This window comes from Uloborus diversus, chromosome 1, assembly GCF_026930045.1.
Source record: "Uloborus diversus isolate 005 chromosome 1, Udiv.v.3.1, whole genome shotgun sequence".
NCBI lineage: Eukaryota > Metazoa > Arthropoda > Arachnida > Araneae > Uloboridae > Uloborus > Uloborus diversus.
In genome coordinates, this window is record NC_072731.1 from 87,207,628 (window position 1) to 87,234,296 (window position 26,669).

At 34.4% G+C, this 26,669-nt stretch overlaps 1 protein-coding gene across 3 annotated transcripts in view; it reads left to right on the forward strand.

Annotated features, from left to right (window-relative positions):
- The window catches only part of LOC129230986 (sodium/potassium/calcium exchanger Nckx30C-like), a 514,695-nt gene that overhangs the window by 457,083 nt on the left and 30,943 nt on the right, over positions 1-26,669 (forward strand). For all 3 annotated transcript variants that reach the window (XM_054865233.1, XM_054865244.1, XM_054865238.1), the window contains one exon: positions 22,029-22,390. In XM_054865233.1, coding sequence (XP_054721208.1) covers positions 22,029-22,390 — 362 coding nt within the window. The remainder of the gene's footprint in view (positions 1-22,028; positions 22,391-26,669) is intronic.

Sequence of the window (26,669 nt, forward strand, 5' to 3'; positions counted from 1 at the left end):
AAAAGAAAAAACTGAACACTTTAAAACTCCCAAATATCTTTGAATCATTATCATAAACTTTTTGTTTCTTTTTCCATACTTCCTAGTATTCTTAGTGTTTTTTGTATTTTCTGTTGATACATATTAATTGTCTCTCTGAAGAACTCAAATTATGTACTCATTATATTCTTCTGACTGTACTTGCAACAAGAAGTGAACATGTGAGAAATTATGCGAGTGATAAGGAATTGCCAATTTATAAGAGGAACATTATGACGCACCTGACATTAATTAAATTTAATGTTTACAATAGTATGAAAAAGGTTAACCAAAAACTAACACTAAGTTTGTTGTTGTATTAACTAACCTATTTTTATTTGGGCAAACGATAGCAAAAAAAAAAAAAAAACAGATTCTTTCGGGGCGATTAACACAAAAAATTAATCATCGTCTTTTCCCGTGTAGGTTCATATTTGTTCCAAAATTCCATTGTCATCTAAAACGCAGCTTTACTTTTTGAGATATAGCACTCGCAAGGAACAGTTCCTCTTATGAGATATTGTCACTAAACTACCTGTCGATCAAAATTTGATTGATTTCTTTCAACACTTTTCGAGATATAACAATTTGCGAGGAAAAACGTTCGATTGCTGAACAACCGTTTGAGCTGTTCGCACCAAAATTGAATCAGTACCAGTGCCCTCTAGCTTCAACACATGGAACAAATTCTGTTCATGGAACAATTCCTGATGTTACTGCCTGAGATATAGCGGTGCTCACATAAGGAAGAAAACGTTCGGTTGCTCCACCCTGTTGGAGGAATTGGTGCCAAAATTGTTGGAGAAATTGGTGCCAAAATCTAATGTGCACCAATTCACAAGGAAGCGCGTATACGTACCAAATTTCGTTCGATTTTCAGCAGCAGTTTTTGCTCAAAAGTGGCTACAAAAAGCCGGTCACACACACACAGATAGACATTTTCTAAACATGGCCAAAATGAACAACATCCGTCGAAATTCGAAATTTTTTTCGCATCCAATACTTTTTCTGTATGTTAAATATAGAAGAAATTAATCAAGGTAACACACCAGCAGTGGGCCAGTGCTTTAGTAGTGACCAGTTCAAGGTTTATATTTGAAAAAATAGGATTCCAGGTCCCCCAATGGATTCAAAAGTGCATCAAACGTTGAATTGGGAAACCTGGAATCTTATTTTTTCAAATATAAACCTTGAAGTGGCCACTACTGAAGCACTATTAAGCAGTAGAGACTACTGGTGTGTTTCATTACTCTTTTTTTTTTTGTCTGTTATCAAAATCCCTAGAGAGTTCTTTATCCGAAATCAATTGATTCTTCAGCAAAAAAAAAAAAAAAAAAACCATAAAACAAGCGAAAAATTGAAAAGAAAAAAAACCTCTCAATTTTGTAAGAAAACTAATTGCTCAAAAGCATTAAAGTTTATTTCCAAAAACATCGCTATGGAAAAACTATTGATAAATATAAAGAAATAATTTTTAATTACAGCAAAAGAAAATTTTGTTTGTGCAGAAAATACCATTTTATGAGCAAAAAAAAAGGTAAAAAGCGTTCATTATTGGATGCTTGTTAGTAGAACTTTGGTTTATATTCTACGAGATTTCTACCAAATCCCTATATCTAAATATCATGCCTTAGTTTAGAGTTGACATGTATATACATCATTTCTCAATGATGGATATTAGTTGTTGTTGACTATGGCATCCGATAACAGATTAGTGGTGAACTCGAATAGAATGGTTTAAATTGCTCGCGCTTCATTGCAAAGCGTTTCAGATATGCAATCAATATTGCTGCGCTCTTCCAATCCATAGTAACGTGAAAACTTTTACAACATCTGGATATCATCAATGTGAGCAATTTAATTCATGGGATAGTACATTGCACTTACACTGTCAAAGTTACATTTCTTTTATTTGTTTGAAGCAATTTAGCTTTAGTCAATAAACAATTTTACCTTATTTTAACCAAAAAATAGAAAATTAGTAGTAGTTTCTATTTCAATCTTGTCAGGTGTTAAATGTCTACTCTTGGCAAATACCCAATCGAAGAGGCAGTATGTTAGACGAAAGCTCCATTATCTAGAGCTTAAACTATATGGGGCAGTGAGAAGCAAAGGGATGAAGTGGATATTTTCAAGTTTTGAGTAAAATGCGTTTAAAGTTGCGGGGCTCGGTAGGCTTCTTTGAATTTTTTTTTCTAAATCATGTTGTATAGCAGCATCTACCAGAGATACAAGTACTCTCTTTTACTCCAAGACAGAGGACAGGTTCTCTTACTATTTCTACTGGTCATCTCGAATATTTTAATTTTATCACTTCATCCCTTTGCTTCTCACTGCCCTATATGAGAGCTGGTAATGGGATGGTTCAAAACAATGCATTTTGCAACTTATAACTCTTTGCACGTATGCGATGTTATTTGATATGTTTGTTAAATGTTCTGATAGGATCTCATTTAGAATTTTCAGCCTAATCCTTTTCTTCAAATGAATTGTTAACCCATTATTTAAAATTATTTCTTTTGAAATCAACTAACGATTTTCAAATTCATTAAGTGCGTTACATTATTCCTCCGTTCGACCAGCCAATATTATTTAAATCAAATATTTCCCCTGAAATTTAAATACTCATTGTCATTAATTCCTCCTAATATAATGCCATGTGTTTTAATAGCTTTTAAAACCAAAATTATGCTTCGTTGTCTTTGGAGCCGGTGGTTGATGCCATAAATTGGATAAAGGATCATAACTCACGAAGACCATGTAAGGACTTCCGCCAGGATAATATTTTCCAAGGGAATGTATGCTATATATGCATATATAAATGCTCTAAAATCAATAGTTTCTGTTGTACATCATAGGTTGCATGGTTACAATGCTACTGTTAACAATAGGGCTCGACCGATGGCATTTTTTGGCCGATGGGCCGATGCCGATTGTTGACCGATTGTTCAAAGGTGGCCGATGGCCGATTGTTTTCCTCCAAATGGCCGATTGCCGATGGCCGATGCTGTTGAGCGATGGCAAAAAAAAAATCTAACAGAAAAAAAAATTGATAAGATTGTCAGGGATTTAAAGGATCATTGATTCATTTCACTTTACTTCTTTTCAATAAATAAGGAATTGTAATCCCCCCCCCCCCCCCCCAAAAAATCAGATTTTGACCTAAATTTTTATTTCACGATCATCCAATTTAAAGTTCACAAGTTTTTTCGGCGCACATGTACATGCATATGTACCTAAGAACACATAGATGACCGAAATATCCATTTTGAACGTCTCCTTAGTAAATTATCGCAAATTCTCTTGTGATGTCTTCATGCGCGTCAACTTACGTCACTCAAAAACGTTATGAAATAGTAAGTTGAAAACTCATACGGCGTAGTATGATCTAAAAGTTTGAGGATAAGTTGTATAAAAATTTACCGTGAATAGTTCACATTACCGAAGTACATCTATATACAAAATAGTCACCTTGAACGACTATGCACTTCTGCCAACGTTCGTATAACTTTTAGAAGGACTCCTGGAAGACATTTATCGCAACCTCCTGTAAGGCCTCTTGCGCTGCTGCTTTAACTTCATCGTGGGGAAGAAGGCGACTTTCATGTTGAGGATGCACGGTTCGATTGGTCAATACTCTGATAAGACAAACAAATAACATAACGTTTCGTCGGACTTAGCTCCGAGTGACTTTTACCTGTTCCCAGCAAAAAAAAAAAACATTTGCATGGACGCCGCTTTCTTCCGTTAGGAGAAGATAAAGCTGCATCACAGAAGTTAGGGAAAAATGGCTTCCAGGAGTGTTTCCAAAAGTTATACGAACACTGGCAGAAGTACATAATCCCTCAAGATGACCTTTTGAAGGTGGATGTGCTTCGGTAATGTGAACTATTCTGGGTGAGGTTTTATACAGCTTGCCCCCGAACTTTTGGATCGTACTACGTACAATATGTATAGGGTGTAGTTATCCTTCTCCTTTTTTGACTGCTGTATGATGGAAGACAAAGAACAACAGCCAAAAAAAAGGAAGAAAAACAAAGAGACTGTTTAATAAACAATTGATTTTTTTTAAATTGAACATATAACTAAGATTTCAGTAATATTGTAATAATGTATGGATTTAGGTAAACTAAACATAGTTAAAAAATATTAAATTATGTTGTTTAATCATTCAAAAAAAAAAAAAAAAAATAAGAATAAAACTATGAAACCGTCAACAAATTACGCAATTAAAGTGGAAAGATTGCACGTAGACATTTTTTAGTCATTAAATTAAACAAAAAATGTAACAGATAAAGTACAATATTAAATCATAATAGGAATATTTTTATACTTATTTAAAATTTATGAGTAGAAATGTTTGCATTTTTCATAAAATGTATAACAATACATTTTACTGTTATTCATTTATATATATATATACATATATAAATTTTGCGGGTATATATATAACGCAACATAATATACATAATTTTTGCGGAAAAAAGAAATAGCCATGAAAACAGCGAGATTCTTAAAGCGCAGCTACAATAAACAAACTCAATATTTACACCACCAAGTTAATAACTGAATACATATACTACTTGATCTGATGTTTGCACCCGTAATATTGAACAATTTGATTGTTTAATCTTTTATGAAGCACTACAAACAAGTTCAAATTAAGTTTTTCAATTTAACAATAATTTTCTGAAATTTAAAAAATTGCATAATAGAAAATCCTTGAAACTTTTCTATAACATATTATTAAACATATGATGAAAACGAAAATAACTTATTCATTGATTTTAAATAAATACACAAAAATAGTTACTTACAACAGAAAAAAAATCAATCGCTATTAATGATGCAAAAAAGATGACGCATTACAAAATATAGGTGAAACAAGTATAAGAAATACGCAAAATGACATTTCTTGACCAAACTAAAGAATCGCTTAATATTTAAGAAATGCTTGAAACGACGAGGGTGGGTTAGGGGGGCCACCCTCTGATTTTGGAGTAACTCACAACGTTAAACTTCGGCCCCAACTTCGGCTTAACTTTTTTAGTACAGAACCGCTACCACCAACGCCTCGGAAGAGTTTCTGAATCTACGAAAAAAATTCAAAACTCCCTTTGTTTTCCGAATTATGTCACCAATCAAAACGTCTTTATCAATTTCTTACATTAATAGTCTAAATTCTTCCTAAACAATAGACAAAGCTTGAAAAAAAAATCTCTAATTTTATGAATGGTGTTAGTTTTAAACAACTCAGAAGTACAACGAGAGTTTAATTTCAGAAATTGAGGGAGTGGGAGGAGGGGCACGCAAGTGTTCTCGGAAATACAAAAAATAGTCGTAAAAAATAGAGTTCAAAATAATCATTCAGCAGAAAAACCCTTTTAAAACTTGCACCCGAGTTTGTTTTGACGTGCAGTGGCGGATTTAAAATATAGCATAAGTTTCAATTGCGCGAGAGGACCCATAACCATAGGGACACCGCAGGAGTTAAATAAATGCTTATGGTAAATGTTTACAACTTCTGTGATAGAGATATAGGGCCCCAAAATGTATTTCGATGGGCCCCAAACTTGTAGCTCCGCCGAAGCGATACAGAAAAGACTGCATTACTGTGATTCATATTACAAATGTCGAAATATAAAAAATTATCGTCTGTTCAACGGGAATCTAACAAAATGAAACAAAACCGGTTTCGCCATCTTATATTTGTTTCCTTGGTCTCCATTTCTGCAATACATCACCAAATGATCGTCAGTCTGAGACGCTATGTTAGTTTTGCATTGAAATAAGTAATTAATAGCCACAAAAAATCAGTTAATAGACTTTTTAGAACACCCGATCAAAAACAAAAAGTGAAATGCACAACTGGAGCGTGCGCACATCCAACATGCGAAAATTTAGCCTTCTACAGCTTACTATTTTTCAGTTATGACTTATGAGAGATACATACGTACATACAGCCGCAAGAAACAACGCAATAATTAACTTATTTGGTACCTGAATGCAGTATTAAAATCTCTTTCAGGGGTGACTAAAATAGAAATTCATACTGAAATTTAAGTAAACAATTTTGCATGAAAACAATAACTCCTTTTACTTTGTATTAAAAAGTAAAACAACAAAGGTCCTTTTTTTTTTCAAAAACATCGGCCAATTCCATCGGCTTTTCGATGTTTTTAAGGCCGATGGGCCGATGTTTCTTGCAAGTTAGCATCGGCCGCCGATGCCGATGCCGATGGCTAGATTGTTGAACCATCGGCGCCGATGCATCGGCCAGGCCGATGCATCGGTCGAGTCCTAGTTAACAATGCTCAGTTAACAGTACAATAGATTGGAGGTGTTTCTTTCACTTTCAAGCATCCGCCCAGGACATATAAATGCTTTTCCAAAGAGCAATCCTTCCTTTTGCAGAAGAATCTTGTTACGTTTTTTTCGAGACCATAAGTGGCAAAACAAACCATGTCTAATTGTGGTTGAAAATGACAAAGAACCCTATTTCATTTGAGAAGGAATTGAAAAACATGTAAACTAGATAATCAATCATAATTATGGCATTTGCAAAGAAATACTGTCGGAAACCCTGCCTTCTGTAACTGTCCAGATTGCTGTCAAATCTCAGAAGTTAGATCGGCTATTGTAATACAAGACCACTAAATATAGAAACCAAAAGTTCTTGGCTGCCGTATTTTAACAGACAGGTTTTTAAGATTCATCTGTTTAATGTTTGACACGATTTCATTCCTTACAGAATTAATACAGGTTTCTAGAGCTTTCAATCTTGTAAAATATTTATAAAATCCGATCTTCTTTATATTTTTCAGAATTATCTAAAAAATAGACAATGATATGTATTGCAAGGAACGCAGCCATAACCAACAAATCTATTTTTATCCATTCAATGACTTCTTTCCCTAAAAATTCTCTTCTAGACACATCCAGACATGCATCATTTAATATCGTTGTCACAGCCTCTTTTGGAAGGAGTGTGAAACTTTCAATAAGGGGCGCTCCGAGCTCAAAGCTCAGAAAGAGCGAAAATTCCCAATTTGCTGAATAGAACTCAAATTTTGCTGAATGATATAACACAAGTATGCACACTTAACATTTAATGATAAGGGACATTCGGGTATTTGAAAAATGCAAGTTTGCAATCATAGTTAAAAACTGAGTGTAAGTACCTATCTATGTCCAAGTTACTTCTCCCGAACGCCAATGAACTAACCATCGAACCATGTATCGATAGATTCGTAATTTACCCGTCTTTATGTTTGACTATTAATCATAATCCTCCGATAATAATTAGCGGATATATCAATAAAAAACTAATCATTATGATGTTCAGATTTCGACATAAATTCCCTGTTTTTTTTTTTTTTTTTTTTTTTTTTTTTTTTTTTGAAGGCTCTCCTTTATTCAAATTATTATTCATTGCTTCATCTCAACTTTAGGTAACAATGCTTTTATTGTAATTTGTAGCTAGAAGAAAATTATTGAGAAGAAAGATCTGTTGACGTTTTTTCCCTCGAATATGAACACATAAAATTCTGACTTTTGTTTGAGGCTTTTCCTGCAATCGGGGAATTTAAAATGTTTTCTTTTGGTTATTTTTCCACAATCTGCCGCAAAATATTGGTGTTTCTTCTTTTTTTTTTTTGGTTCAAACCTGATAGTTGAATACCCGTTGCTTTACAAAACTTTTATTTTCGAGGTAGACCATGCAAAGCCGGGCAATGCAGCTATTTATGTCTTCGCCGAACTATCAGACAAAATTTGCCGATTAGGGAAATGTTTCGGAAGGTCGCTGTGTTATTTCTTTTGGGGTGCCCTGCTATCAATCTCCTTTTGTCAAATTTTTCAAAATGTACTTGAATGAAACGGAATAAAATGTTCTCGATTTTCAGCATGCAATTAGCAAGGCCACTGAATGCGCTGCGATGCAGTTTTTAACTATCTAAGAAACAACGAATTTTCGACATTTCTGGACAAAATCTTCCAACAAAAAATAATCAGAGGCTATGAGGATAGGAAGGACATTCTCATCTATCAGTGCTATTTATCAAGCATAAAAAATATGGATGAAGATGCAGTTTATTGTTTCTCCGCAGATCCCTGGAATTTGTCCTTGATTATATTGAATGAGCTATAAGAAGTATTCGCTTTTCTGGGAAAGTTCAATCTGATGTACTTTAAAGACACATTCATCGTTTCTTCGAGTTCTAACATCGCTCAGATTCATCTAATTTGTTTGCCAATTAGATAGAATATCTCGGCATTTGCCGCATAGGTGTTTGCTGATTTTTTTCGAACAAAGTCTTTACGTTACGACTTTACCAAACAAATGCTTTTAGTTAAAGCAACAATGAATTACCTGTTATCAATTAGTTCTTCATTAAAGTTTTATGTTTTATGTTTAGTTGCAAGTGAAAATGTAAAAATTGTGTTCCTTTATAAAATGTGATTGTTTGTTCAGCATAAGATTGTAGAGTTTTCGAGTGTGGGAGAGATGTCTAAAATAAGGACAGTAACTCAAATGGGGATATTTAGCTTCTCGTTTATTTGTACTGCTGGGTTTCATTGAGTTTCTTGGCGCAAGAGCCTTGACAGGCTATGCTGCGCCTACTGTGGTGGCTAAAATTATAAGGACAAAAGAAAAATCCCCAGAATCGTGACTATATTTGGTTGGAAAGTTTTGCAAGTTTTAAATTGGAAATTAATGGTAAAAGAAAAAAAATTAATTACCTTTATTGGAAATGCATAGAAATTTCGTGTTCACAGAATGAATTTTGAATTTAGACACCCCTGTAAAATGGATAAAATTATAAGAGCAATTAGATTTGTGTGTTCTAAAAAGCAAAATTTGCTTCTTTTTTTTCTGCACACTGCATTACATAACGGTATAAATGTTTAGTAAGCGATTGGTGACGTCCTACTCTATTTTTACAATCATGCCGCAAGGTACTAAACTTAAAGACTTTGAGAAAAAGAAAGTGGTTGATTGAACAGCTTCACGACTTACTGTACGTCAAATGGCAACAGATATTGATCATTAAGAGATTTTTTTAAAAATCCGGCAAAAAAAAGACCACAAAGACGTACAGGTAGGGAATCTTCTGTTTCTGTACGTGTGAATCACGTGATAGTGAGACGCGCTTGCTCAAAAAAAAAATCAGGAGATATTAGATAAGAATTCGAGTTACGATGAAGTTCTCGAAATTTTTAGCATGTTTTACAAAAAGAGAAAAATATTTAATGATGTGAGACTTTGAGAAAAAGAAAGTTGTTGATTGAAAAGCTTCACGACTTACTGTACGTCAAATGACAACAAATCTGAATAGACAGATATTGATTTATAAGAGATTTTTTTAAAAATCCGGCAAAAAAAAGACCACAAAGACGTACAGGTAGGGAATCTTCTGTTTCTGTACGTGTGAAACACGTGATAATAAGACGCGCTTGCTCAAAAAAAAAAAAAAAAAAATCAGGAGATATTAGATAAGAATTCGAGTTACGATGAAGTTCTCGAGATTTTTAGCATGTTTTACAAAAAGAGAAAAATATTTAATGATGTGAAACTAATGTCATGACCACCTATTAAAAAAGTTCTAAAGAGACTAACGGTTGAGCATGCCACAAATGCGTTTTTATGGATAAAAAGTGGGATAATGTAATCTTTTCTGATGAGAAAAGTTTAATTAGGATGGACTAGATGATTTTCGCTACTTCTGGTACAATCTCTGCGACGGAAAAAAACATAACTCAAGGCATAGATTTGAAGGCGATCTGAGGAAGTTTCGCAACAGTCGGAAACTATACCAATATTTTTGTGCAGGGTAGAATAAATTCAGAGAGTAATAATGATGTATTGATTAATATTTTTTTTAAAGAAAAAAAAACACCGTTGATTTCGGGTTTAAACAGTTTATTCCATCAGGATAATGCCTAATGCCAAAGGATAATGTCAAAATGATTTCTTTTTGCCTTTTTCGAAAATTACTGCACTGACCAGACAAAAGACTTGATCTAAGTTTAATGGAAACGTAATGAGGCATTTTGGCACCACAAGTATGAAAAACACTGTTAAAACTACAGGTTGCGTTTAGCACCTTTCAGGGATGAAACGCTTGTTCACCAGCGACACCCAATACGGAGCCGGAATGCCACCTCTTACTAGGGCGAAAAATGGGCACCTTTTAAAAGACAGGCAGCGCGGGGGAAAAGAAGGAACCTTAGGAGAGAAAAATGGCACCCTCACTGATTTCTACAGTAGATCCTTTTCCCCCTCCCCCCTATTGTGTGCGTTTTTGAATATTATTGTGTTCTATTTATTGTTTGGGTTTATGATAGACAAAGTCTTGGTACTTTTTTCACATTGAATTCATTTTGGATTCAAACTTGTCAGTTAAGGCATTTGATCACATTTCAGACTTTCCAACATATTATAGAAGTGTTCATGACTTTAATTCCTCTATCTGAGTTCCAACTCTCATGAAAACCCTTGGATTGCTCAGTAATTTTAAATGATATTGACATTTACTATAGCATGATACTAAAAAATAAGAGTGTAGGCATTTATGGATTACAAGCACAGCCAAAAATATTCAGTTATAGTACAATCACGGAAAAATCAAATCGTTTCATTAAATGCAGGCGTTTTATAAATGTTCAAAATATTTTAATCAAGAGTAACATATTGATACGTATTATATAGTTCGACATTTGAATATCCTATTTGAACTAAATAATCTAAAAAAGCACTTTTTTTCTTTGTTAAACAGAAACTTTGACATTAAAAATCAAAGCAAACTTTTAGCATCCTACATAATGAAAAGCATTGGAAACAGAAATTAGAGAGAGAAAAAAAAATAAACGCGTCTAGACACTGCATTCGGTTTTTGAAATAACACCAACGAAATATTTTCTCGCAAGGAGTCATGGCATGAAACACACAGAGAGATTTCTTTTCAAAGCTTTTTTTTTCTTTGCTACGTCTACGCAGATATTTTATTGAGAAGATAAAGACATTTAGTGTATCTGCTGTAGCAGTTAGTTACATCATTGAATTTTCATCCCGGTTACTTATTAATTATTTCGTATTGCTAACAATAAACAATTTTGGGGAAAATCCGTGAGACCGCAGACGTGACAAGCAATGAACACCATATATTAGTACACGTGATAAAAAAAGCCATACATCACTATGTTAAAACGGTTAACTATAAACAATAAGCAGTACTCAGTTTACTTTGTTGAAACACAACTCTGAAAACACTAAAAGCCTGTTGGAAAGCCTTAAATGTTATACCATGATTAAATGCCTGTACTTATGCAAGGTTTTGAAGGTTTGTCCCAGAAATGTGGAATTTTAATCCAGTATAATTGTCTATTCAATGTGAAAATTTAATGTACCAACAACTACGTTGCAGCATCGTCGTCCGCCATTAAAGTGACTGAATTGAACTTATACCGGAGTGCACAGCGCATGTGCGAGCGAGGCAGCTTTTGCGGAGGAAAAGAGTCGTGATTGGCTACTGCGTGAGCTTATGACCCTTCATTACCTTATTTCATCCACTGAGGTGCTAAAAGATATCGGAACAATATTTCTTACCCTCTGTGGCACCCGAAAAATCCAGGATAAAAATTTTCAAGAACGTTTTTGAACTTCCATGACATCAAGACTAATAAAAGTAACAGAAAAAAAGGAGGATATAATAGATAAGTAGGGATTTTCTGGGCAAACAGCCAGTTGTCCTTATAATTTTGTCCAGTTTCAACAATGACATTTTTTTTAATTTAAAACATTTATATTTTGTATTTTCAAATGTTCTACATTCCACATTGATTTCTAGCATAAAAAGGCATTTTGTGTAAAAATTTCACTGAATTATTTTAGAAATATTTTTTAACTGTGCCATTTTATGTGTGTCCTTGTAATTCTGACTACCACTGCATTTGTGCTGCTATTTATTGCTACAACACATTAATATCATTTCTTGTCATCTATGACACAGGTTGAATCGAGTTGATGCGTCTAACTGTTTGTTTTGTCATGAAGTTTCTAAATCCCCCTCCCCCCCGATTCGCACTTTTTTTCTGTATTGAACCTTATCAAGTCACTTCAGAACATAGGATTTCAGAAATAACAGCACTGATATTTTTAAGTTTAGTTAAGTTTTGATACAAGGCAGTGATAAGCAAAAGGATATTAGACTTTTCAAAATTTCGAGTAAAATGCGATTAAAGTTTAGGTAGGCTTTCATTGAAGCTTTTTTCTAAATAATGCTGTATTTCAGCACCTACCAGTGCTACTAGACTAGTACCATCTCTTGCCCCAAAACAGTGGGGAATATTTCCTAATATTTGTACTAGTAATCTATAAAATTTTGATTTTTGCACTTACATTCCTTTGCTTCACACGCCTCATATGTTTTTTTTTTTACCCCGTGAATTATCCAAGACGTGTCCTAAGAGGTGCTGTTTGTAAAAGAATGCGGCCCTGGCAGCGGAAATGGGGACATCGTTGTTAATCACCAACGGTGTCTTTCACCCTTTTGGGCGCAATTAAATATCACAGAAATATCATTCATTATGCTTCAATTCTATAACGAAAATGTGATGTAAATTTCTACATTTACAAAAGTTTGTACAAGTGATTATTTCAGTTGCGAGAAGTTCGATTACACCCTTATTCTCCATTAGTGCCAATTGGTTTTGTCTGCATGCCTAAATTTTTGAAGACATGTAATGAAACTTATTCAATAAAAAACTCAAGTACTAAGGGGATATCATTTATGTATATGTCATTTTTCTCTAAGTACGTACCCCTTTTTTCCTACATATTTGCTTTTTTAATGTAACTATTCTTCATAAAAGTAATATTTTTAAAGTCTTTGCTGTATTATGTCGAAATTGATGCGTAATTAAATAATGCTGCATCTAAAACTGCAATATTGAGTCATCAAACCTAAAAAACCTGTAAGACATTTCCACAATTTTTGCCCCGACTGTGTGTGTGTTATTTATTTAGGCAAACCAGGTATAATTCTCGAAAAATATTTAAGTAGCTCCGGAATTTTTTTTTTCTTCCGGAAAATTTAAAATCAATCGCCCCATGGAAATTAAATTTAAAAAAGTGGAGACAAAAAATTGCAAAATCATTTGCCACCTGATCCCAACCCTACCCGTGTTATCATTTAACTTCAATGCCATGGGCGCCCATATGCAGAGTTGCAAGGGGGGAGGGGCTCAAATATTTTCCCCGTGGTTTAGCAGAATATTTTCCCCATGGAAACCGATTTCAGGACAGATTCGAGTTTTTAATAACTTATTCATTTTTGGATGGAGAAGAAATGTTTTTACATTTTTGCAAAGAAAAAAGTACTAAAAGCAAGGAAGTTCTAATTTCAAAGGGGGGGGGGGCTCTAGACCCCCCTGCCCCCCTATATGGGCGCCCTTGTTCAATGCCATTATTTAATTCTGATACTTGTATTTGTTTCAGTAGCAATTTAAAACATAGTTTGTTGTTTAGTTCCTTCCATTTATTTATTATTATTATTTATTTAATTATTCATTTATTTATTTATTTATTTATTTTTTTTTTTTTTTTTGACTTTTAAAAAAGTGGCTATAAGGAAAGAAAACGAGTGGCGACTAATAAATTTTTTTCTACTCTCCACTGGCGACTAGAAAAACCTTCTCAATCTTGATCTTTGCAGAAAATGCATGCCTGAAAGTAGAAGTTGGAGATCGTATGAATTTTAATACTTGTTATTCCAAAAAGCCAACCCCACGTTCTTTTTCAATTTGTGTCCCTCCCCCGTCCTTTCCCGCATAGTCTCCGGAATCACGTAAGAAAATTCTTCTGAGGCATGTTATCCCGGCCCTCACCTCTATCGCTGCTCTAGCCGTTCCTCCACGTCTGCGTTTCGTGACAAATTCAGAGGAATGCAGCACTGCCAGAGGTTGTGGGAAATATTCAAAAGTTTAAAGTCATCCGACGCCTGCGCATTGTTGGAGGGATTTGTTTCTCACGTCATGATCGTGTTGTTTCGGAAGGTGGAAGAATTCAGATACATTTATAACTCGAGAGAGAGGGAAAGTTTGATGGCTAAGCTTTTGAAAGGCGCTCTGGAAAGATTTGACTCATATTTTACGAAGCATTGATCCGATTTAGGTTTGTGGGCGATAGTTTTACTACAATCAGGGTCATGCAAGTATCAGGGAGACTTAGGTCTGCCATTTCGTTCTACTTTTAACAGCCTGACTCATATTTTCATAGTCTTGATGCATATTTTTGCAAAACATTAAAGAAATATTTTCAAAGTAAACTACTATCTGCATACTGCTGTATGGAATTGGCAAACGTCCAGGCGATTCTAACTGATTTTAGAACAGTACAAATGCGTTCAAAACTACACTCGAAATTAACTTTCACAAAAGGGAAAGTGCGATCAGTTTAATGAACATAATAAAAACATGATGCTCAAAAGCGCACTAAAATGCGATTCATCTCACCATTTAGAAATAATTATATCATTTTGCAATCTTTCCACTATTTTTGTTTCATGTGATTCTATTAGTTCGTGCTTTTAAAGCCAAATTTTTAGATCAATAGATTGATTTTGGTTCTGTATTATGGAAAAAGAAGTATACATTTAAAATATAAGTAGAGATTTAATAAGTTAAATTGAGAATTATTTATATGAAACGATTTATTATTTTCAGTTAATACCGAAAATACCAGTATTTTACTTCAGCAAATACTGGTATTACGAAATTGAAAAATTGCTATAAATACCGGTATTCGGTATCGGTTCTGCAATCAGTATCTGAAACTATCAAATATTGTAGGGAAGAGATGATAAGGAACAATACAACAATTGAATTTACTTGAACTACATGTTTGGATGTCCTTGGTGACCATATTCCTGAACTTTTGGAAGCTACTAGGAGTCAGAATGGGACTGTTTTGAAAATAAAAGAGTCGGAGTCGGAATAGAAGTCCGTTGTTTTCCTTCAGAGTCTTCAACCTTTCTATGACTGCGAAGTCAGTCAAAACCGGATATTTTCTTTCTGACTCCGTTGCCTTAGTCAGAACTATGAAATATGATAGCGATTTCCAAGGTTAAAGAATGCTTAAAACGCTATCAAGCAAGGGCGCCCATATAGGGGGCAAGTAGGAGCTCAAGCCTTCCTCCTTTAGAAATTGGAACTTTCTTAATTTTAGTACTTTTTTCTTCGCAAAAATGTAATAACTTTTCTTCTCCAGCAATTAATGAATAAGTTATTAAAAATGTCAAATTTTAATAACTCTAATCTGCACTAAAATGGATTTCTATTGGGAAAATATCCTGCTAAACTATGGGGAAAATATCTGAGCCCCCCCCCCCCTCAAATTTTGCATATGAGCGCCCATGTTAACAGGTAGCTCTTACTGTAGACAAATGCAAAATAATGTAAGCGGTATATTGAAGAAAGTCCCAATGATAGTAACTTTCCCCTACACAATATATATAATTCTTCCGTGTGAGGCAATGTCTATATGCATACTAACAACACCCCTACTCTTTCCTTAAAAATTGCAGAACGAAGCTCGTTTTGAACATAAACATATTTTTCAGGCTTTACTTACTTTCACCTTTTCAACATGGATATTCAGATATTATTTTACGATGCATCACATACTCATAAACTGCAATAATAATTTTGAAAAACATTTTGTGGAAAATTCGCTTTTTAAGCTAAACTGAAATTTACTGACAAATCAGGAGAAAAATATCCATTCAGTTTCAATGCGTGAAAGTCATAATGACAGCAATATTTAGCATTCTCGGGATAAAAGAGTTCAATATCCATTTTCTTCATCCTGCTTAAATTTAATCAAGGAAAACAGCTCGTTGCGTGACTTGATAAAATTTCCTTCCCTTCCCGTCTCATGAGTGTTTTCATTCTTTTGTTTGAAATTTAATCATGCGAAGAAGTACACTAACTGGAGCCGTACCTGCTTGGTACATGATAATATTTGCGAGACATAGAAGGGGAAAAAATGAATTCCCCCCCCCCCCCCCTTTATTGATCTGTTTCCACTCAGGATAGTTTATAACATGATTGATAAGTGGATTTTTCCTTGAAAAGAGTTATAAATCTATTAGCATAGCTAACAGGAAGATCTTATCACTCTAATGGAACTTATATATCGCCATAACTCTATACTCTCCAATTCTTCAAGCGCGCTTTCTGGAAATGTAAGAGATTTTTTTTTTTCAGTGATGCTTTATCGATGAATTTGTACACAAAGAAGTGGGTTAAGCAAAGGCTTTTCGGATTTTGCGGTGGAGCATGATCGTTTTCATTTAAGACCAAGTTTTGTTCAAACGTTATAAATTTTCTTGGTAATATTATTTAATTCACATTTGCGACTAAACAGTGTGTAACCTCTTTTTCTGTTGTTACTTTCGTGAACTCAATTTTTGTAGTAAACTGATGTAACCTCTTTTTCTGTTGTTACTTTTGTGAAATCAATATGTGTAGTAAACAGTGTATAACCCCTTTTTCTGTTGTTACTTCTGTAAATTCGAAATCTTTTTAGTAAACAGTGTGTAACCTCTTTTTCTGTTGTTACTTTCGTAAACCGAAAATATGCGTAGTAAACAGCGCAACCTCTTTTTCCTTTTCTGTTTTTTTTTTTTTTCGTTATTCGAAATTTTTGTAGTAAACCGTGTGTAACCTCTTTTTCTGTAGTAAATTTCATAAACTCTAATTTTTTAGAGTTAGCAGAGTTAAATTAATTTTCTTGCACTGGCTTTATGCATTTTTGTCGCAGCTTTATATTGCTGCTTTGTGAATTTCCTTTTGAAGAACGACATAACATAATTTTGGCCACGTTTTTGAATCAAATACCCCACTGTGCGTGATCCCACTTTGACTGAGGGAAGACTATTTGAATGCGTTTCTTCAAGTGCTGATTTATACACTGAGTATACAGGATGTTTGTAAAATCTCGCTCTAATAAAAAAGCTCCTTCAAATGTAACTATTTTAACTATGTCAGTTTTTTTTTTTCACAACGTTAATACACTTCTACGTATGCAACTCTCGTAGCTCTGAGCTCATTTAGACAGTTTTCAACTTTACGCCAGGCACTAGTGCAACCAGAATTTACTTTCTAGGAGGGAGAGAGGGTAGTTAGGTTTTGGTCGCAATTTTTCAGGACCATTCCATACAGTCACGTACGGGACAAAAATACGCTTAAATTTCATTATCATTTTTTCATATCTTTTAATATATATTAATTAAACAGGGGTATCAAATTTCTTAATCTTTACAATTGACACAAAGATGCTTCTGACACAGTTATATTTTTATCAAGCAATTTTGTTGTTTAAAACTTAACTAATTTGCATGCGTTACGTGCGGGACATCCAAAGTCAACCCTTTGTAACTTGCTTATGAATTAGTTAAGATTTTTGCTCTATTAATATATTAAGACTTTTAAGAGCAAAGGTTCCAATATAAAGGAAACATATCTCACATTTGTTGAGAAACAATGGTTTAAATTATTGGAAAAAGTTATACATTGGGCCATTCCACGAAAAAGTAGTCAGTTTGTTCCGCACGTGACGGTTCATATATTTCACTAAATGTAATTGTTTAAAAAAAATAATGACGAAATCTTTTGCTGAAGGAATCACACATTGGTTTGTAACTTGTTAAGCAATAAAATTTTTCTCATTGCCCTTTTAATGAAATATATGAGGCGCCAAATGCTGAACAAAATGGAATGGCCCTTTATGGATATAAACAGTAGATTCTGTGGGTTGACCATTACCCTCGCGCCACCGTTGATCGTTTTTTCTTTCATAGACGCCACTTCCAGGTTTCGATGTTAGCGTCACCTACATGACTTTAGCTACTACTGTGCCAATCGAGGGAGGGGGGGGGGAATGAGATAAATTTCAAAACTTTAAAAAAAGAAAAAATATATAAATTTAAATATATATATTTTTTAAACTTTCTTTATCACTGCAAGTCTTTATCCACAACCTGTATTTCTCTGTTTATTGTTTCTGGCATCAAGTGTGATAGACTGTCGAAAACACACGGTGTCTAGTATATAGTTATATTGCATGTACACTTTGTACTACTTTTTGTATATATGTACACTTTGTCTAGTATACTGAACTAATATAAATGGGGCTGTAATTATTTAGTAGAATTATGAATATAGTGTCTAGGATATAGTACGAGGTTTTTTTTTTTTCAAGGTCCGATCGATCGCGAAATGAAGACCAGGAAGACAATGAACACTCTTTTATTTGGAATATGTACATACACCTTCCAACTACTTCTAGACTTCTATTAAGACATTTGTCGTAGAGTGGTACCATTTTTTGATACCCTCGTCTTAGAAGGTAGCTGCCTGTGCTTTCAGCTAATTCTATACGCTGATCTGCAGCTCTACGTCGAAGCCAAACGTCTGTGTTCCTAGCCAGCGTTTCATGTGACCAAAGAGATGGTAATCGGATAGCGCCAAATCTGGGCTGTATGGAGGATGATCAAACACTGTCCAGCGAAACTGTTGCAGGAGGTATTTGGTTAAAGTAGCAGTGTGTGGGCACGCATTGTTGTGCAGAAGGACAATGCCTGATGACAACATTCCTCTATGTTTGTTCTGAATTGTCCTTTCTTCAGCATTCAGAAATCGAATTACAGCATGCATTTCACACTTAGCGGGAGACGCAATTGTTCAAGGCATGTTCCTCGTGCGCTGTGTGCTCCGAAATAATCCTAGCGACCTGATGCACATCACAATCTTACTTGAGAGACTGCACAACAAATCTACGCACAGCGTCGTCGGCTTAACTTTCTGGTTTTCACTTCGCGATCGATCGGACCTTGAAAAAAAAAAAAAAAACTCGTAGCTTTGTAAACATATAGTGTTCAGTTTCAGTAACAGTTCAGCACTAAACAGGTAAAAGGTAGTGTTTTAATTCTTTTTTTTTTTTTTTTTTTTGCTTTTTTGTTTTTCATTCTTTTTTCCTGCAGGTTTTTTGTCGATCTTACTTGAAGTTTCTCTTACTTACTTTCATGCTTATTTGTTCTCAACCGAAATAAGGCATGAAAAGATCTTTGTATAAGTGAAGTTAAAAAATTGAATTCCAAAATGTTTTGTGTTCAAAGAAAATCAAAAACATGTTTCTTTAAATATCTCAAGAGCTCATTTTTGGAGATACTGCCATTGATCTACTCACAGTAGTATAAACTACCGAAAACTAAAAATAAAAAAATGTACTCTCTGCTGACAATTTAAAAGTTGAATTATTTTTTTTTCTGATACATTGCTATATTTAAACAACCTTTTTATATTTAACATATGCATGTATTTCCACTTCCTACACAAACAAGGTAGAAACCTATCCCGTTTTTAAATCAAAATTCGACTAGTATTTATAGGCTAGTAGTTTTTAAAAGCTTATTTCTGTCATTATACGTTTCAATATTTTATTCTTATATGAAGACTTTTTGATCTAAATTTCACAGGCAAACAAAAGAATAAGTTTTTATCCGGTTTGAATACATTAACTATTTATTTTAACATTTATGTTATTTTTACTTCAGCGTAAAAAATCTGCAACAAAAACAGCCCCAGGCAGCATTTACATAGCCCTCCGTAGTAAATGGAGATAAATGTTTTTTCTAAGAGTCATCAATCTACAATATAATGTTTTTGACACCCGGCTTTCAAAGGAGTTTTTCGCCAGAGCTTTAAATTTTCGTTACGCTCTTTTCTAACTTAGTGTAAAATCTTTGTATAAGTGAAGTGAAAAATTGGACTAAGGATCCGTCAATTTCGATATTAACTGGAAAAATTCAAAGAAATTTTAAATGTATTGGTTTTAAACATTGTTTCTTTCGGTTTGATGCATAACAAAATATGGTAGAATCTGTTTATTGAGAACGTCTATTTTGCTATTTGGTTTCTTTTTTTTGCCTATTTAATGGTGTATCTCCCAAGAACAACTTACCTCCACCTTGCGATTGATTTTCAGATTACAGCCAAAAGAGAAAAGCTATTCAAAGAGCTAGAAAATTGATGGTTCATCCAAATTCAGTCCCATTCTCGAAGATAGAATGCATTTTGTTTGATTTATATTAATGGTTTGGAATACCTAACATTGATTCTCGATAAACGGGAACAATGAAAGAGTTTCCTCAACAGAATGAACGATTTGTTTTTTTACTTATTTCTTATTACACTGACTGAGATAGGTTAGATATGAATTACCAATGAAAAAAATCAATCGAAATAGCATATATTTCCTATTTTACATCCATTTTTTCTCTAATAGTGAAAGATTTCTATTCCTATGTTAGATAAATGAGGGATTCTCAATCACTAGTTCAGCGGACAGGCACGCAGAAAACTGTTATCGGTCCTCAGAGATTCTTACCTGACTCAGTTTTTTTTTTGTTTTTTTTAAATTCCTAATTCAAAAATAAAATAGACAAACTTTTTTTACTTTGATTTTATGCTGACTTCTCATACTTTTCTGTTCTTTTTCTTAAAAGAGGGCATTTACTTAGAAATATTAACTAGAATAATCACAATATTTACGCTTTAAGTTTATCAAAAATTAATTGTAATGAAAATTTTTTTGACAAACTTAATAACAGTTCTTTCATATCTATTAAGGTTTTTTTTCTGTTGTTTAAAAAACTTAAGGTCTGTTAAATATCTTTACAAATTTTTTACTGGTCCTTGGGTTAAAAACGACTAAAAAAAACTGGTCCAAACGAGTTGCTACGGCTCGAAAAATAAACACTAAGAATTTGATTTCGCGGTCTTCACGAAAGCTTATTTTAATTTTTTGAGAAGTTTATTATTGCCATACAAAGACGCGTTTCAGCAAAGCATATTAAAATAAAAACATTGGTTAGTAGTTTAATGCTATTTTCTTTGTAAACTATTTTTAATCATGCGTTACCTGCAATGCAAGAAATCAGTTATTTTATAGAATGCCTCAAACGCAATGCAGGCAATTTATACAGAATACATTGTTTCATACAGTCCTGGTAACACGTACAATGTCTACTCCATCGTATGTTTGTTTTATTTTTAACAGCAGTACCCGCAGGGCTTTGCCCGTAGTAAAAAATTAAAAGGTCATTTGATTCGCCTCTATATTTACAAATAATGGAGGGTGAGTTTCTCGGAAATTTACTACGTTAATTTTCTCGCCCATGTTACGGTTCCACGTTATGATAATTTGGTAATTTACTCGTCGACGTTATGAAAATTTGCTCGGTAAAATGTTCTTAAAATTGGAATAGAAAAAGAACAAAATCCAATTTTCGAAAAATTACTCTGAAGTGCACATCTCCATGCTACAAACTAATTCTGTGCCAAATTTTGTGTAAATAGGCAGAACGGTTTAGACGCTATGCGAGTCTTAGAGACATCCGGACAGATGTCCCGACAGAGATCCAGATATCTAGACGAACTTTGAGCTTTATCATTAGTAAAAAAAAAAAAGATGTTATAAAAATACTTTTGAACTTTTCAAAGCTTTTAAAGATGCATAAATATTTACATTTTGGAAAATGAAAACTATCCGAAATGTATTTTCTACACAACTAGCAAAGTACAAAACGTATTGTTTGACCTACAAACAAGGAATTGCATATCCTATTCCCCTCCCTTAAATTGTATGAAATTATTCCCCTAGATACAAATACATTGACTGAGAACTGCCGCATGTGGTGAATGCCTCGCTTAATGTAGCTCGGATTATTTTTCATTACTATTAGTCTACTTGATCGTTGGTTTTGCATACATTTTCTCAATTGTTTATAAAATGAGGTGAACTATTAAAATTAACTTTATGGCATGCAAATTATTACTATTAATTTACCTTTTGAGGTTCCTAAAAAATAACAGAAAGTGCAAACCAAAATGTGCGTACATATGGTACACAAGGCATGTAAATTAAATGCGATCTCTTTTGTGTTTAGGCAAGCTAGACGAAAAGGCTTCACAGCTGCATGCCATTGCCTCCCTGCGAGTACTTCTGGACGCTGCCAAGGCCAACGGGGGCTACCCAAGTGGTCCTCCAGCGGGGGCTTGCTGTTCCTCTTGTTCCCAGTGCCCCCAGTGCGTCACGTGTCCCACGTGCCAGAGGCCCCTCCGGCCCCCGCAGCAGGCCGCAGCACAGCCCAGCGACCCCTCCAACCCGGTCACTCTCAACTCTTACATAGTGACTGCCAGTGAGGTCAGGCCTGCGCTCTACCCGGCCACCAGCGTTACTGGTTCTGGAACCAAGCGACAGGTGGCGCCACAGGGGCAGGACCCGCTGACAAATGTCCAGAATTTGCAGGTATGTATTTTTTGTTTTGTTAACGTAGGACCGGCTTAAGTTTGGCTCTGTTAAAATCATGCTTAACCCTGGTCGAGCTCATTTATCTTTGGGTTTTTAGATTGACACAACATGAATAATAATAGTCATCCGGGGAAACAAAGCGACGTTTTTTGCACTTATTTTAACATATAGCTATAGAATGGTTTAAGTTTCAGTCCATCGGAAGTCAACTTATCAGAGCCACACTATACAACTTGAATTACTCAAGCAGCACAAGAATACGGAGTCGATATGATACTAAAAAGGGTCACGCAAACTCGTGGTTAAAGAAGTTCTTGAGAGCTTGCCGTCTGACGAAAGCAAAGGCAACCAAAGACTAAATGTGATATAAACTTTCTAAGGAAGGCTTTGTTACTTGCAAAACGACGATGAAAAGTGGGTGACTGTGTCATTAACTTCCGTACATTCTCCAAAAGTCTGTCTCGTTGGACGTATTTTTGAACTTAATAAAGAAAATTTCACATGCTTGGTGGAATAAGAGGATTATTTCAGATTCCAATTTAACGAGTTTTATCCTTATTCTCTGTATAGTACTTCTCACGATTGTTGGCACTCGTCTTCGGACGAATCCACTTCACAATCGATTGAAAACAAGAGAAACGAGAGTTTCTACTAATCAATTGTAGGCGAAACAAGTTGTTTTTTTTTCTTCTTCGTGAAACGTCGTGTATTGCTTGCAATGAGAAATCAACTGAATACTGTAGCAAAAATTCCCGATTTGCATCCCTGGTCGCTCTACCCAATAATGCGAAGGCGCGCGCACTACAACTGCGGGCTCATTTTTTCCCCCATGTAAATGCGCACTTTGTAGGAGAGAAATATATTACCGGTTCTAACGTGGAAGTCGATTAGATAGTTCGGAAAGCTTAACTAGGAAACTTTTAAAGTATGTCAATTTTGCAACATAAAAATTATTTAAAAAAATGTTAAAACACATTTAAATTTTTAAATTCTTGCATTGCTTCACTAAGCATACGTGATAGCAAACTTTTCTTATTTCATGCTGTACTACCGATGTAGTTCAAGGAGTAATTAGGGCGTACTCCCTAACGGCAGTCAAATGGGGGAAATCTAGCAACTCTCCATACAAGGGGAAAGGTTCATAATATCTAGTCAAGGTGAAAATACTTACTACATTACTTGAAAATTGAATAGATAAATACGTGTCTAAATTTGAGGTCGAAGTTAATTTTTCAAATTAGGTGTAAAGATGCACTGATGCATTAAAATCAAGTTATAAGAAATAGAAATAAATTTGTTTTATAAAAAAATATTCAAAGATTCGCATGATACCATGTAAGTGATCTCAAAAAAAATTAAAAATAAATTAATTTTATATTTTTCAGGAAAACGTGACATGAACCATTTTCCAACATTCATTTGAATTTTGACTCCTTGAAATCAAATTATGGTTGCGATAAAAGAAATTTGTAGAAACAAGAAATCCAACAAGTAGTGTTCTATCCCAATTCGTGATTGCGAAAAACATAATTTGAATTAAAGATCTCAAAACTCAAAATAATATTTTATTTGTTTTTTAGCAACCATTAAAAAAAGTGTCCCACCAACGACAGAGTAAGCGCAATAGATGCTAATAAAAAATATCACAAAGTTTCAACTGAAGTCCGTTATCACCAACTCATCTCGCCAACAAACACTGGTCATAAACCGAAAATTCTCATCTTGTAAGCTAAAGCATGGTTTTTCAAAAGCAACAGAAGAGAATCTAGCAAAATTGAAATGTGTTCTGAAGGGGAAATAATGAAACAAGCCCCATCCCTTCCCTTAAGCCCTTAAGCTCCTAGGATGCCATATGAAAAGAGAATCCTAGCAGCGATAGCTTGAGTCATAAAAACATTGCTTCTTATCGTAACAGAAGATGGGAAAGGGAAAAATCTTCAGAACACTCAAGCGGACCTTCTCGCCCTTCTCCCGATAATCCGATAGCATTCCGCCTTAATAAAAACTTTACCACGCCAGCACTTTTCGTGCCTTTGTCAGCGAATTCGGAGTTTGAAGTTTTTGTCTGAAAACAACGGAGGAACTAAGTAAACATGCTGTAACGTGTACTTTTTCTGTGTACACTTGAAATAGTTGATGCAGGACTTGGTTGAATGGAGTATTTCTTTGGTGCGTTTTTCAAGGAGTTTTACGTTTTGTGGGATGAGAAAGGGGGATTCGTTCGTGTTTTTTTCTTCCTGTTGTAGGCGAACTGGGAATAACGAGCATTTTGGAAGTCTCCTTTCAGGACGCTTACCACGTTAACATGACATGACGAATAACCATTGTTTAAAAGCTTGTAACGAAATTTCTATACAAGCTATGATTAAAATGTTAGTTTTAAATGAAAGCTGAAATTCTAATAAAAATATATGGTGTAAAATAACATTTAAACTGCACAATATTATAGGAAAATATCGTAACAAAATGCATTTTTGTCTCCAATTCAAAAAATTGCTTGTGACTTGGTGCACTCTTTATTGATGTAAAATACATGTATAACTCTAATATTACTTTTAAACTGTAGCCATTTACGTTCCTTAGGATTTAAACTCCGATTTAAACTTTAAAAATCTGTTTTTCTTCAACAATCTTTTCTGAAACCAAATATTTAGGAGAAAATACTTTTAAAAAACTTAACTTTGGTTTTTTGCTAAAGCTGAGGTTCAAGTCATAAAAATAGGCCAGACAAACATGCATGAAAAGTTTTAGAAAAATATATATGAAGTATTTGAAATATCATGCACTCAAAACGAAAAACAGAAACTGAGAAAAAGAGGTTTAAACAGCTGCTGTTGACCGGAATTTCAATGAACAGAGTTCACATTTTTTACGATAATTCGAAAAGGTTTTTGCTTATGCCGTTTTTAATAAATAAGGTATCAAAATATTGATAATTTTCCAATGTAAGGCAAAACACATAATTTTGCAGAAAATTAGAAATTTGGAAGGTTTAAAAAAAACAATTTGAATTTTTGGCATCTTGAATTCAAATTATGTTTTTCGCAATCACGAGTGTGCGTGTGTATGAATGCGCGTGTGTGTTTGTGTAGGCGCATGTGTGTGGGTGTGTGTGTATGTATGCATGTGTGTGCGTGCTATGTATGCAGTACTGTGTGTGTACGCGCGTGTGTGTGTAGGCGTTCGTGTGTGTGTATGTAGGCATAAATGTTTGTGTCTGCGTGCAGGCATGAGTGTGAGTATGTGTATGTAGGAGTGTGTTTATGTCTGTGCGCAAGCATGAGTGTGTGTAGGCGTGTATGTGTGTGTGTGTAGGATATGTACGCAACCTGGAAACCTTTTTCGCTAGAGGAGCAGCATCGTGAGGCCGGTCGACGCGACGGTGGTGCTGGCAGAGGGTGCTGGTGGGAAAATAAAATGATAGGAATTCAAATGAGAACAATAAACAATCGTGATTGCTCAAAAAAAAAAAAATCGTGACAGCAAAATTGACTTTCGAGAAGTTCAGCTACTGGAAACGCGAACTTTCGAAAAAAAAAAGCAATTGCCAAAATGGTCCTTTACATGTGCAAGAATGATCTTAAAAACGAGTCCTAAACGAAAATCGCTTTTAAAACAGATGTTTGTCAAAAACATATTGTCGAAACTATCCTTTGAAAATGAATGCAGAAATCAAAGTAGATTCTTTAAAATAAGGGTTCTCAACCATTCCGACTCTTCGGCTCCCTTTGAAAACTGATTGGAGGTCATGACCTCCCCTGTGAGTTCAATACAAATAGTTCAAGCTGCAATTGATGCTAGTTAGTAAATAAGAATTCAGATAATTTCCTATAAAAAATGTAATATTACTAATATAGTAAATTTAGTTTGAATACATAATATTAGGACGTATTAATACACGAACCTTATGAAATTCAGGAATAAAAGAAATAAAAACCTTTTTTAAGTAACCAGGGATTTAAGTTAGATTAGTGTAAAATACTAATCACTTTCACAAAATTAAGGAGTGTGTTTTTATTATCTGCAAGCGTCTACAAAATTAAGTATTTAGTTTTACTCTTTACTTAATTTTCTACATACTCTTATGCTCCCTTCCGATTGTGCTATCCCGGCCTCCCCAGGGAGGCGCATCCCTCAGGCTTTAAAAGCAAGAAAAATCTGTTATTTATCTATTTTTACTTCATAATTAAAAGTAAGTACAGCATAGGGCCTGAAATTGGACAGCAACGGCACCAACACCAGTTTTGGGTTTCGGAAATATGCCAAGTTTCGAAAC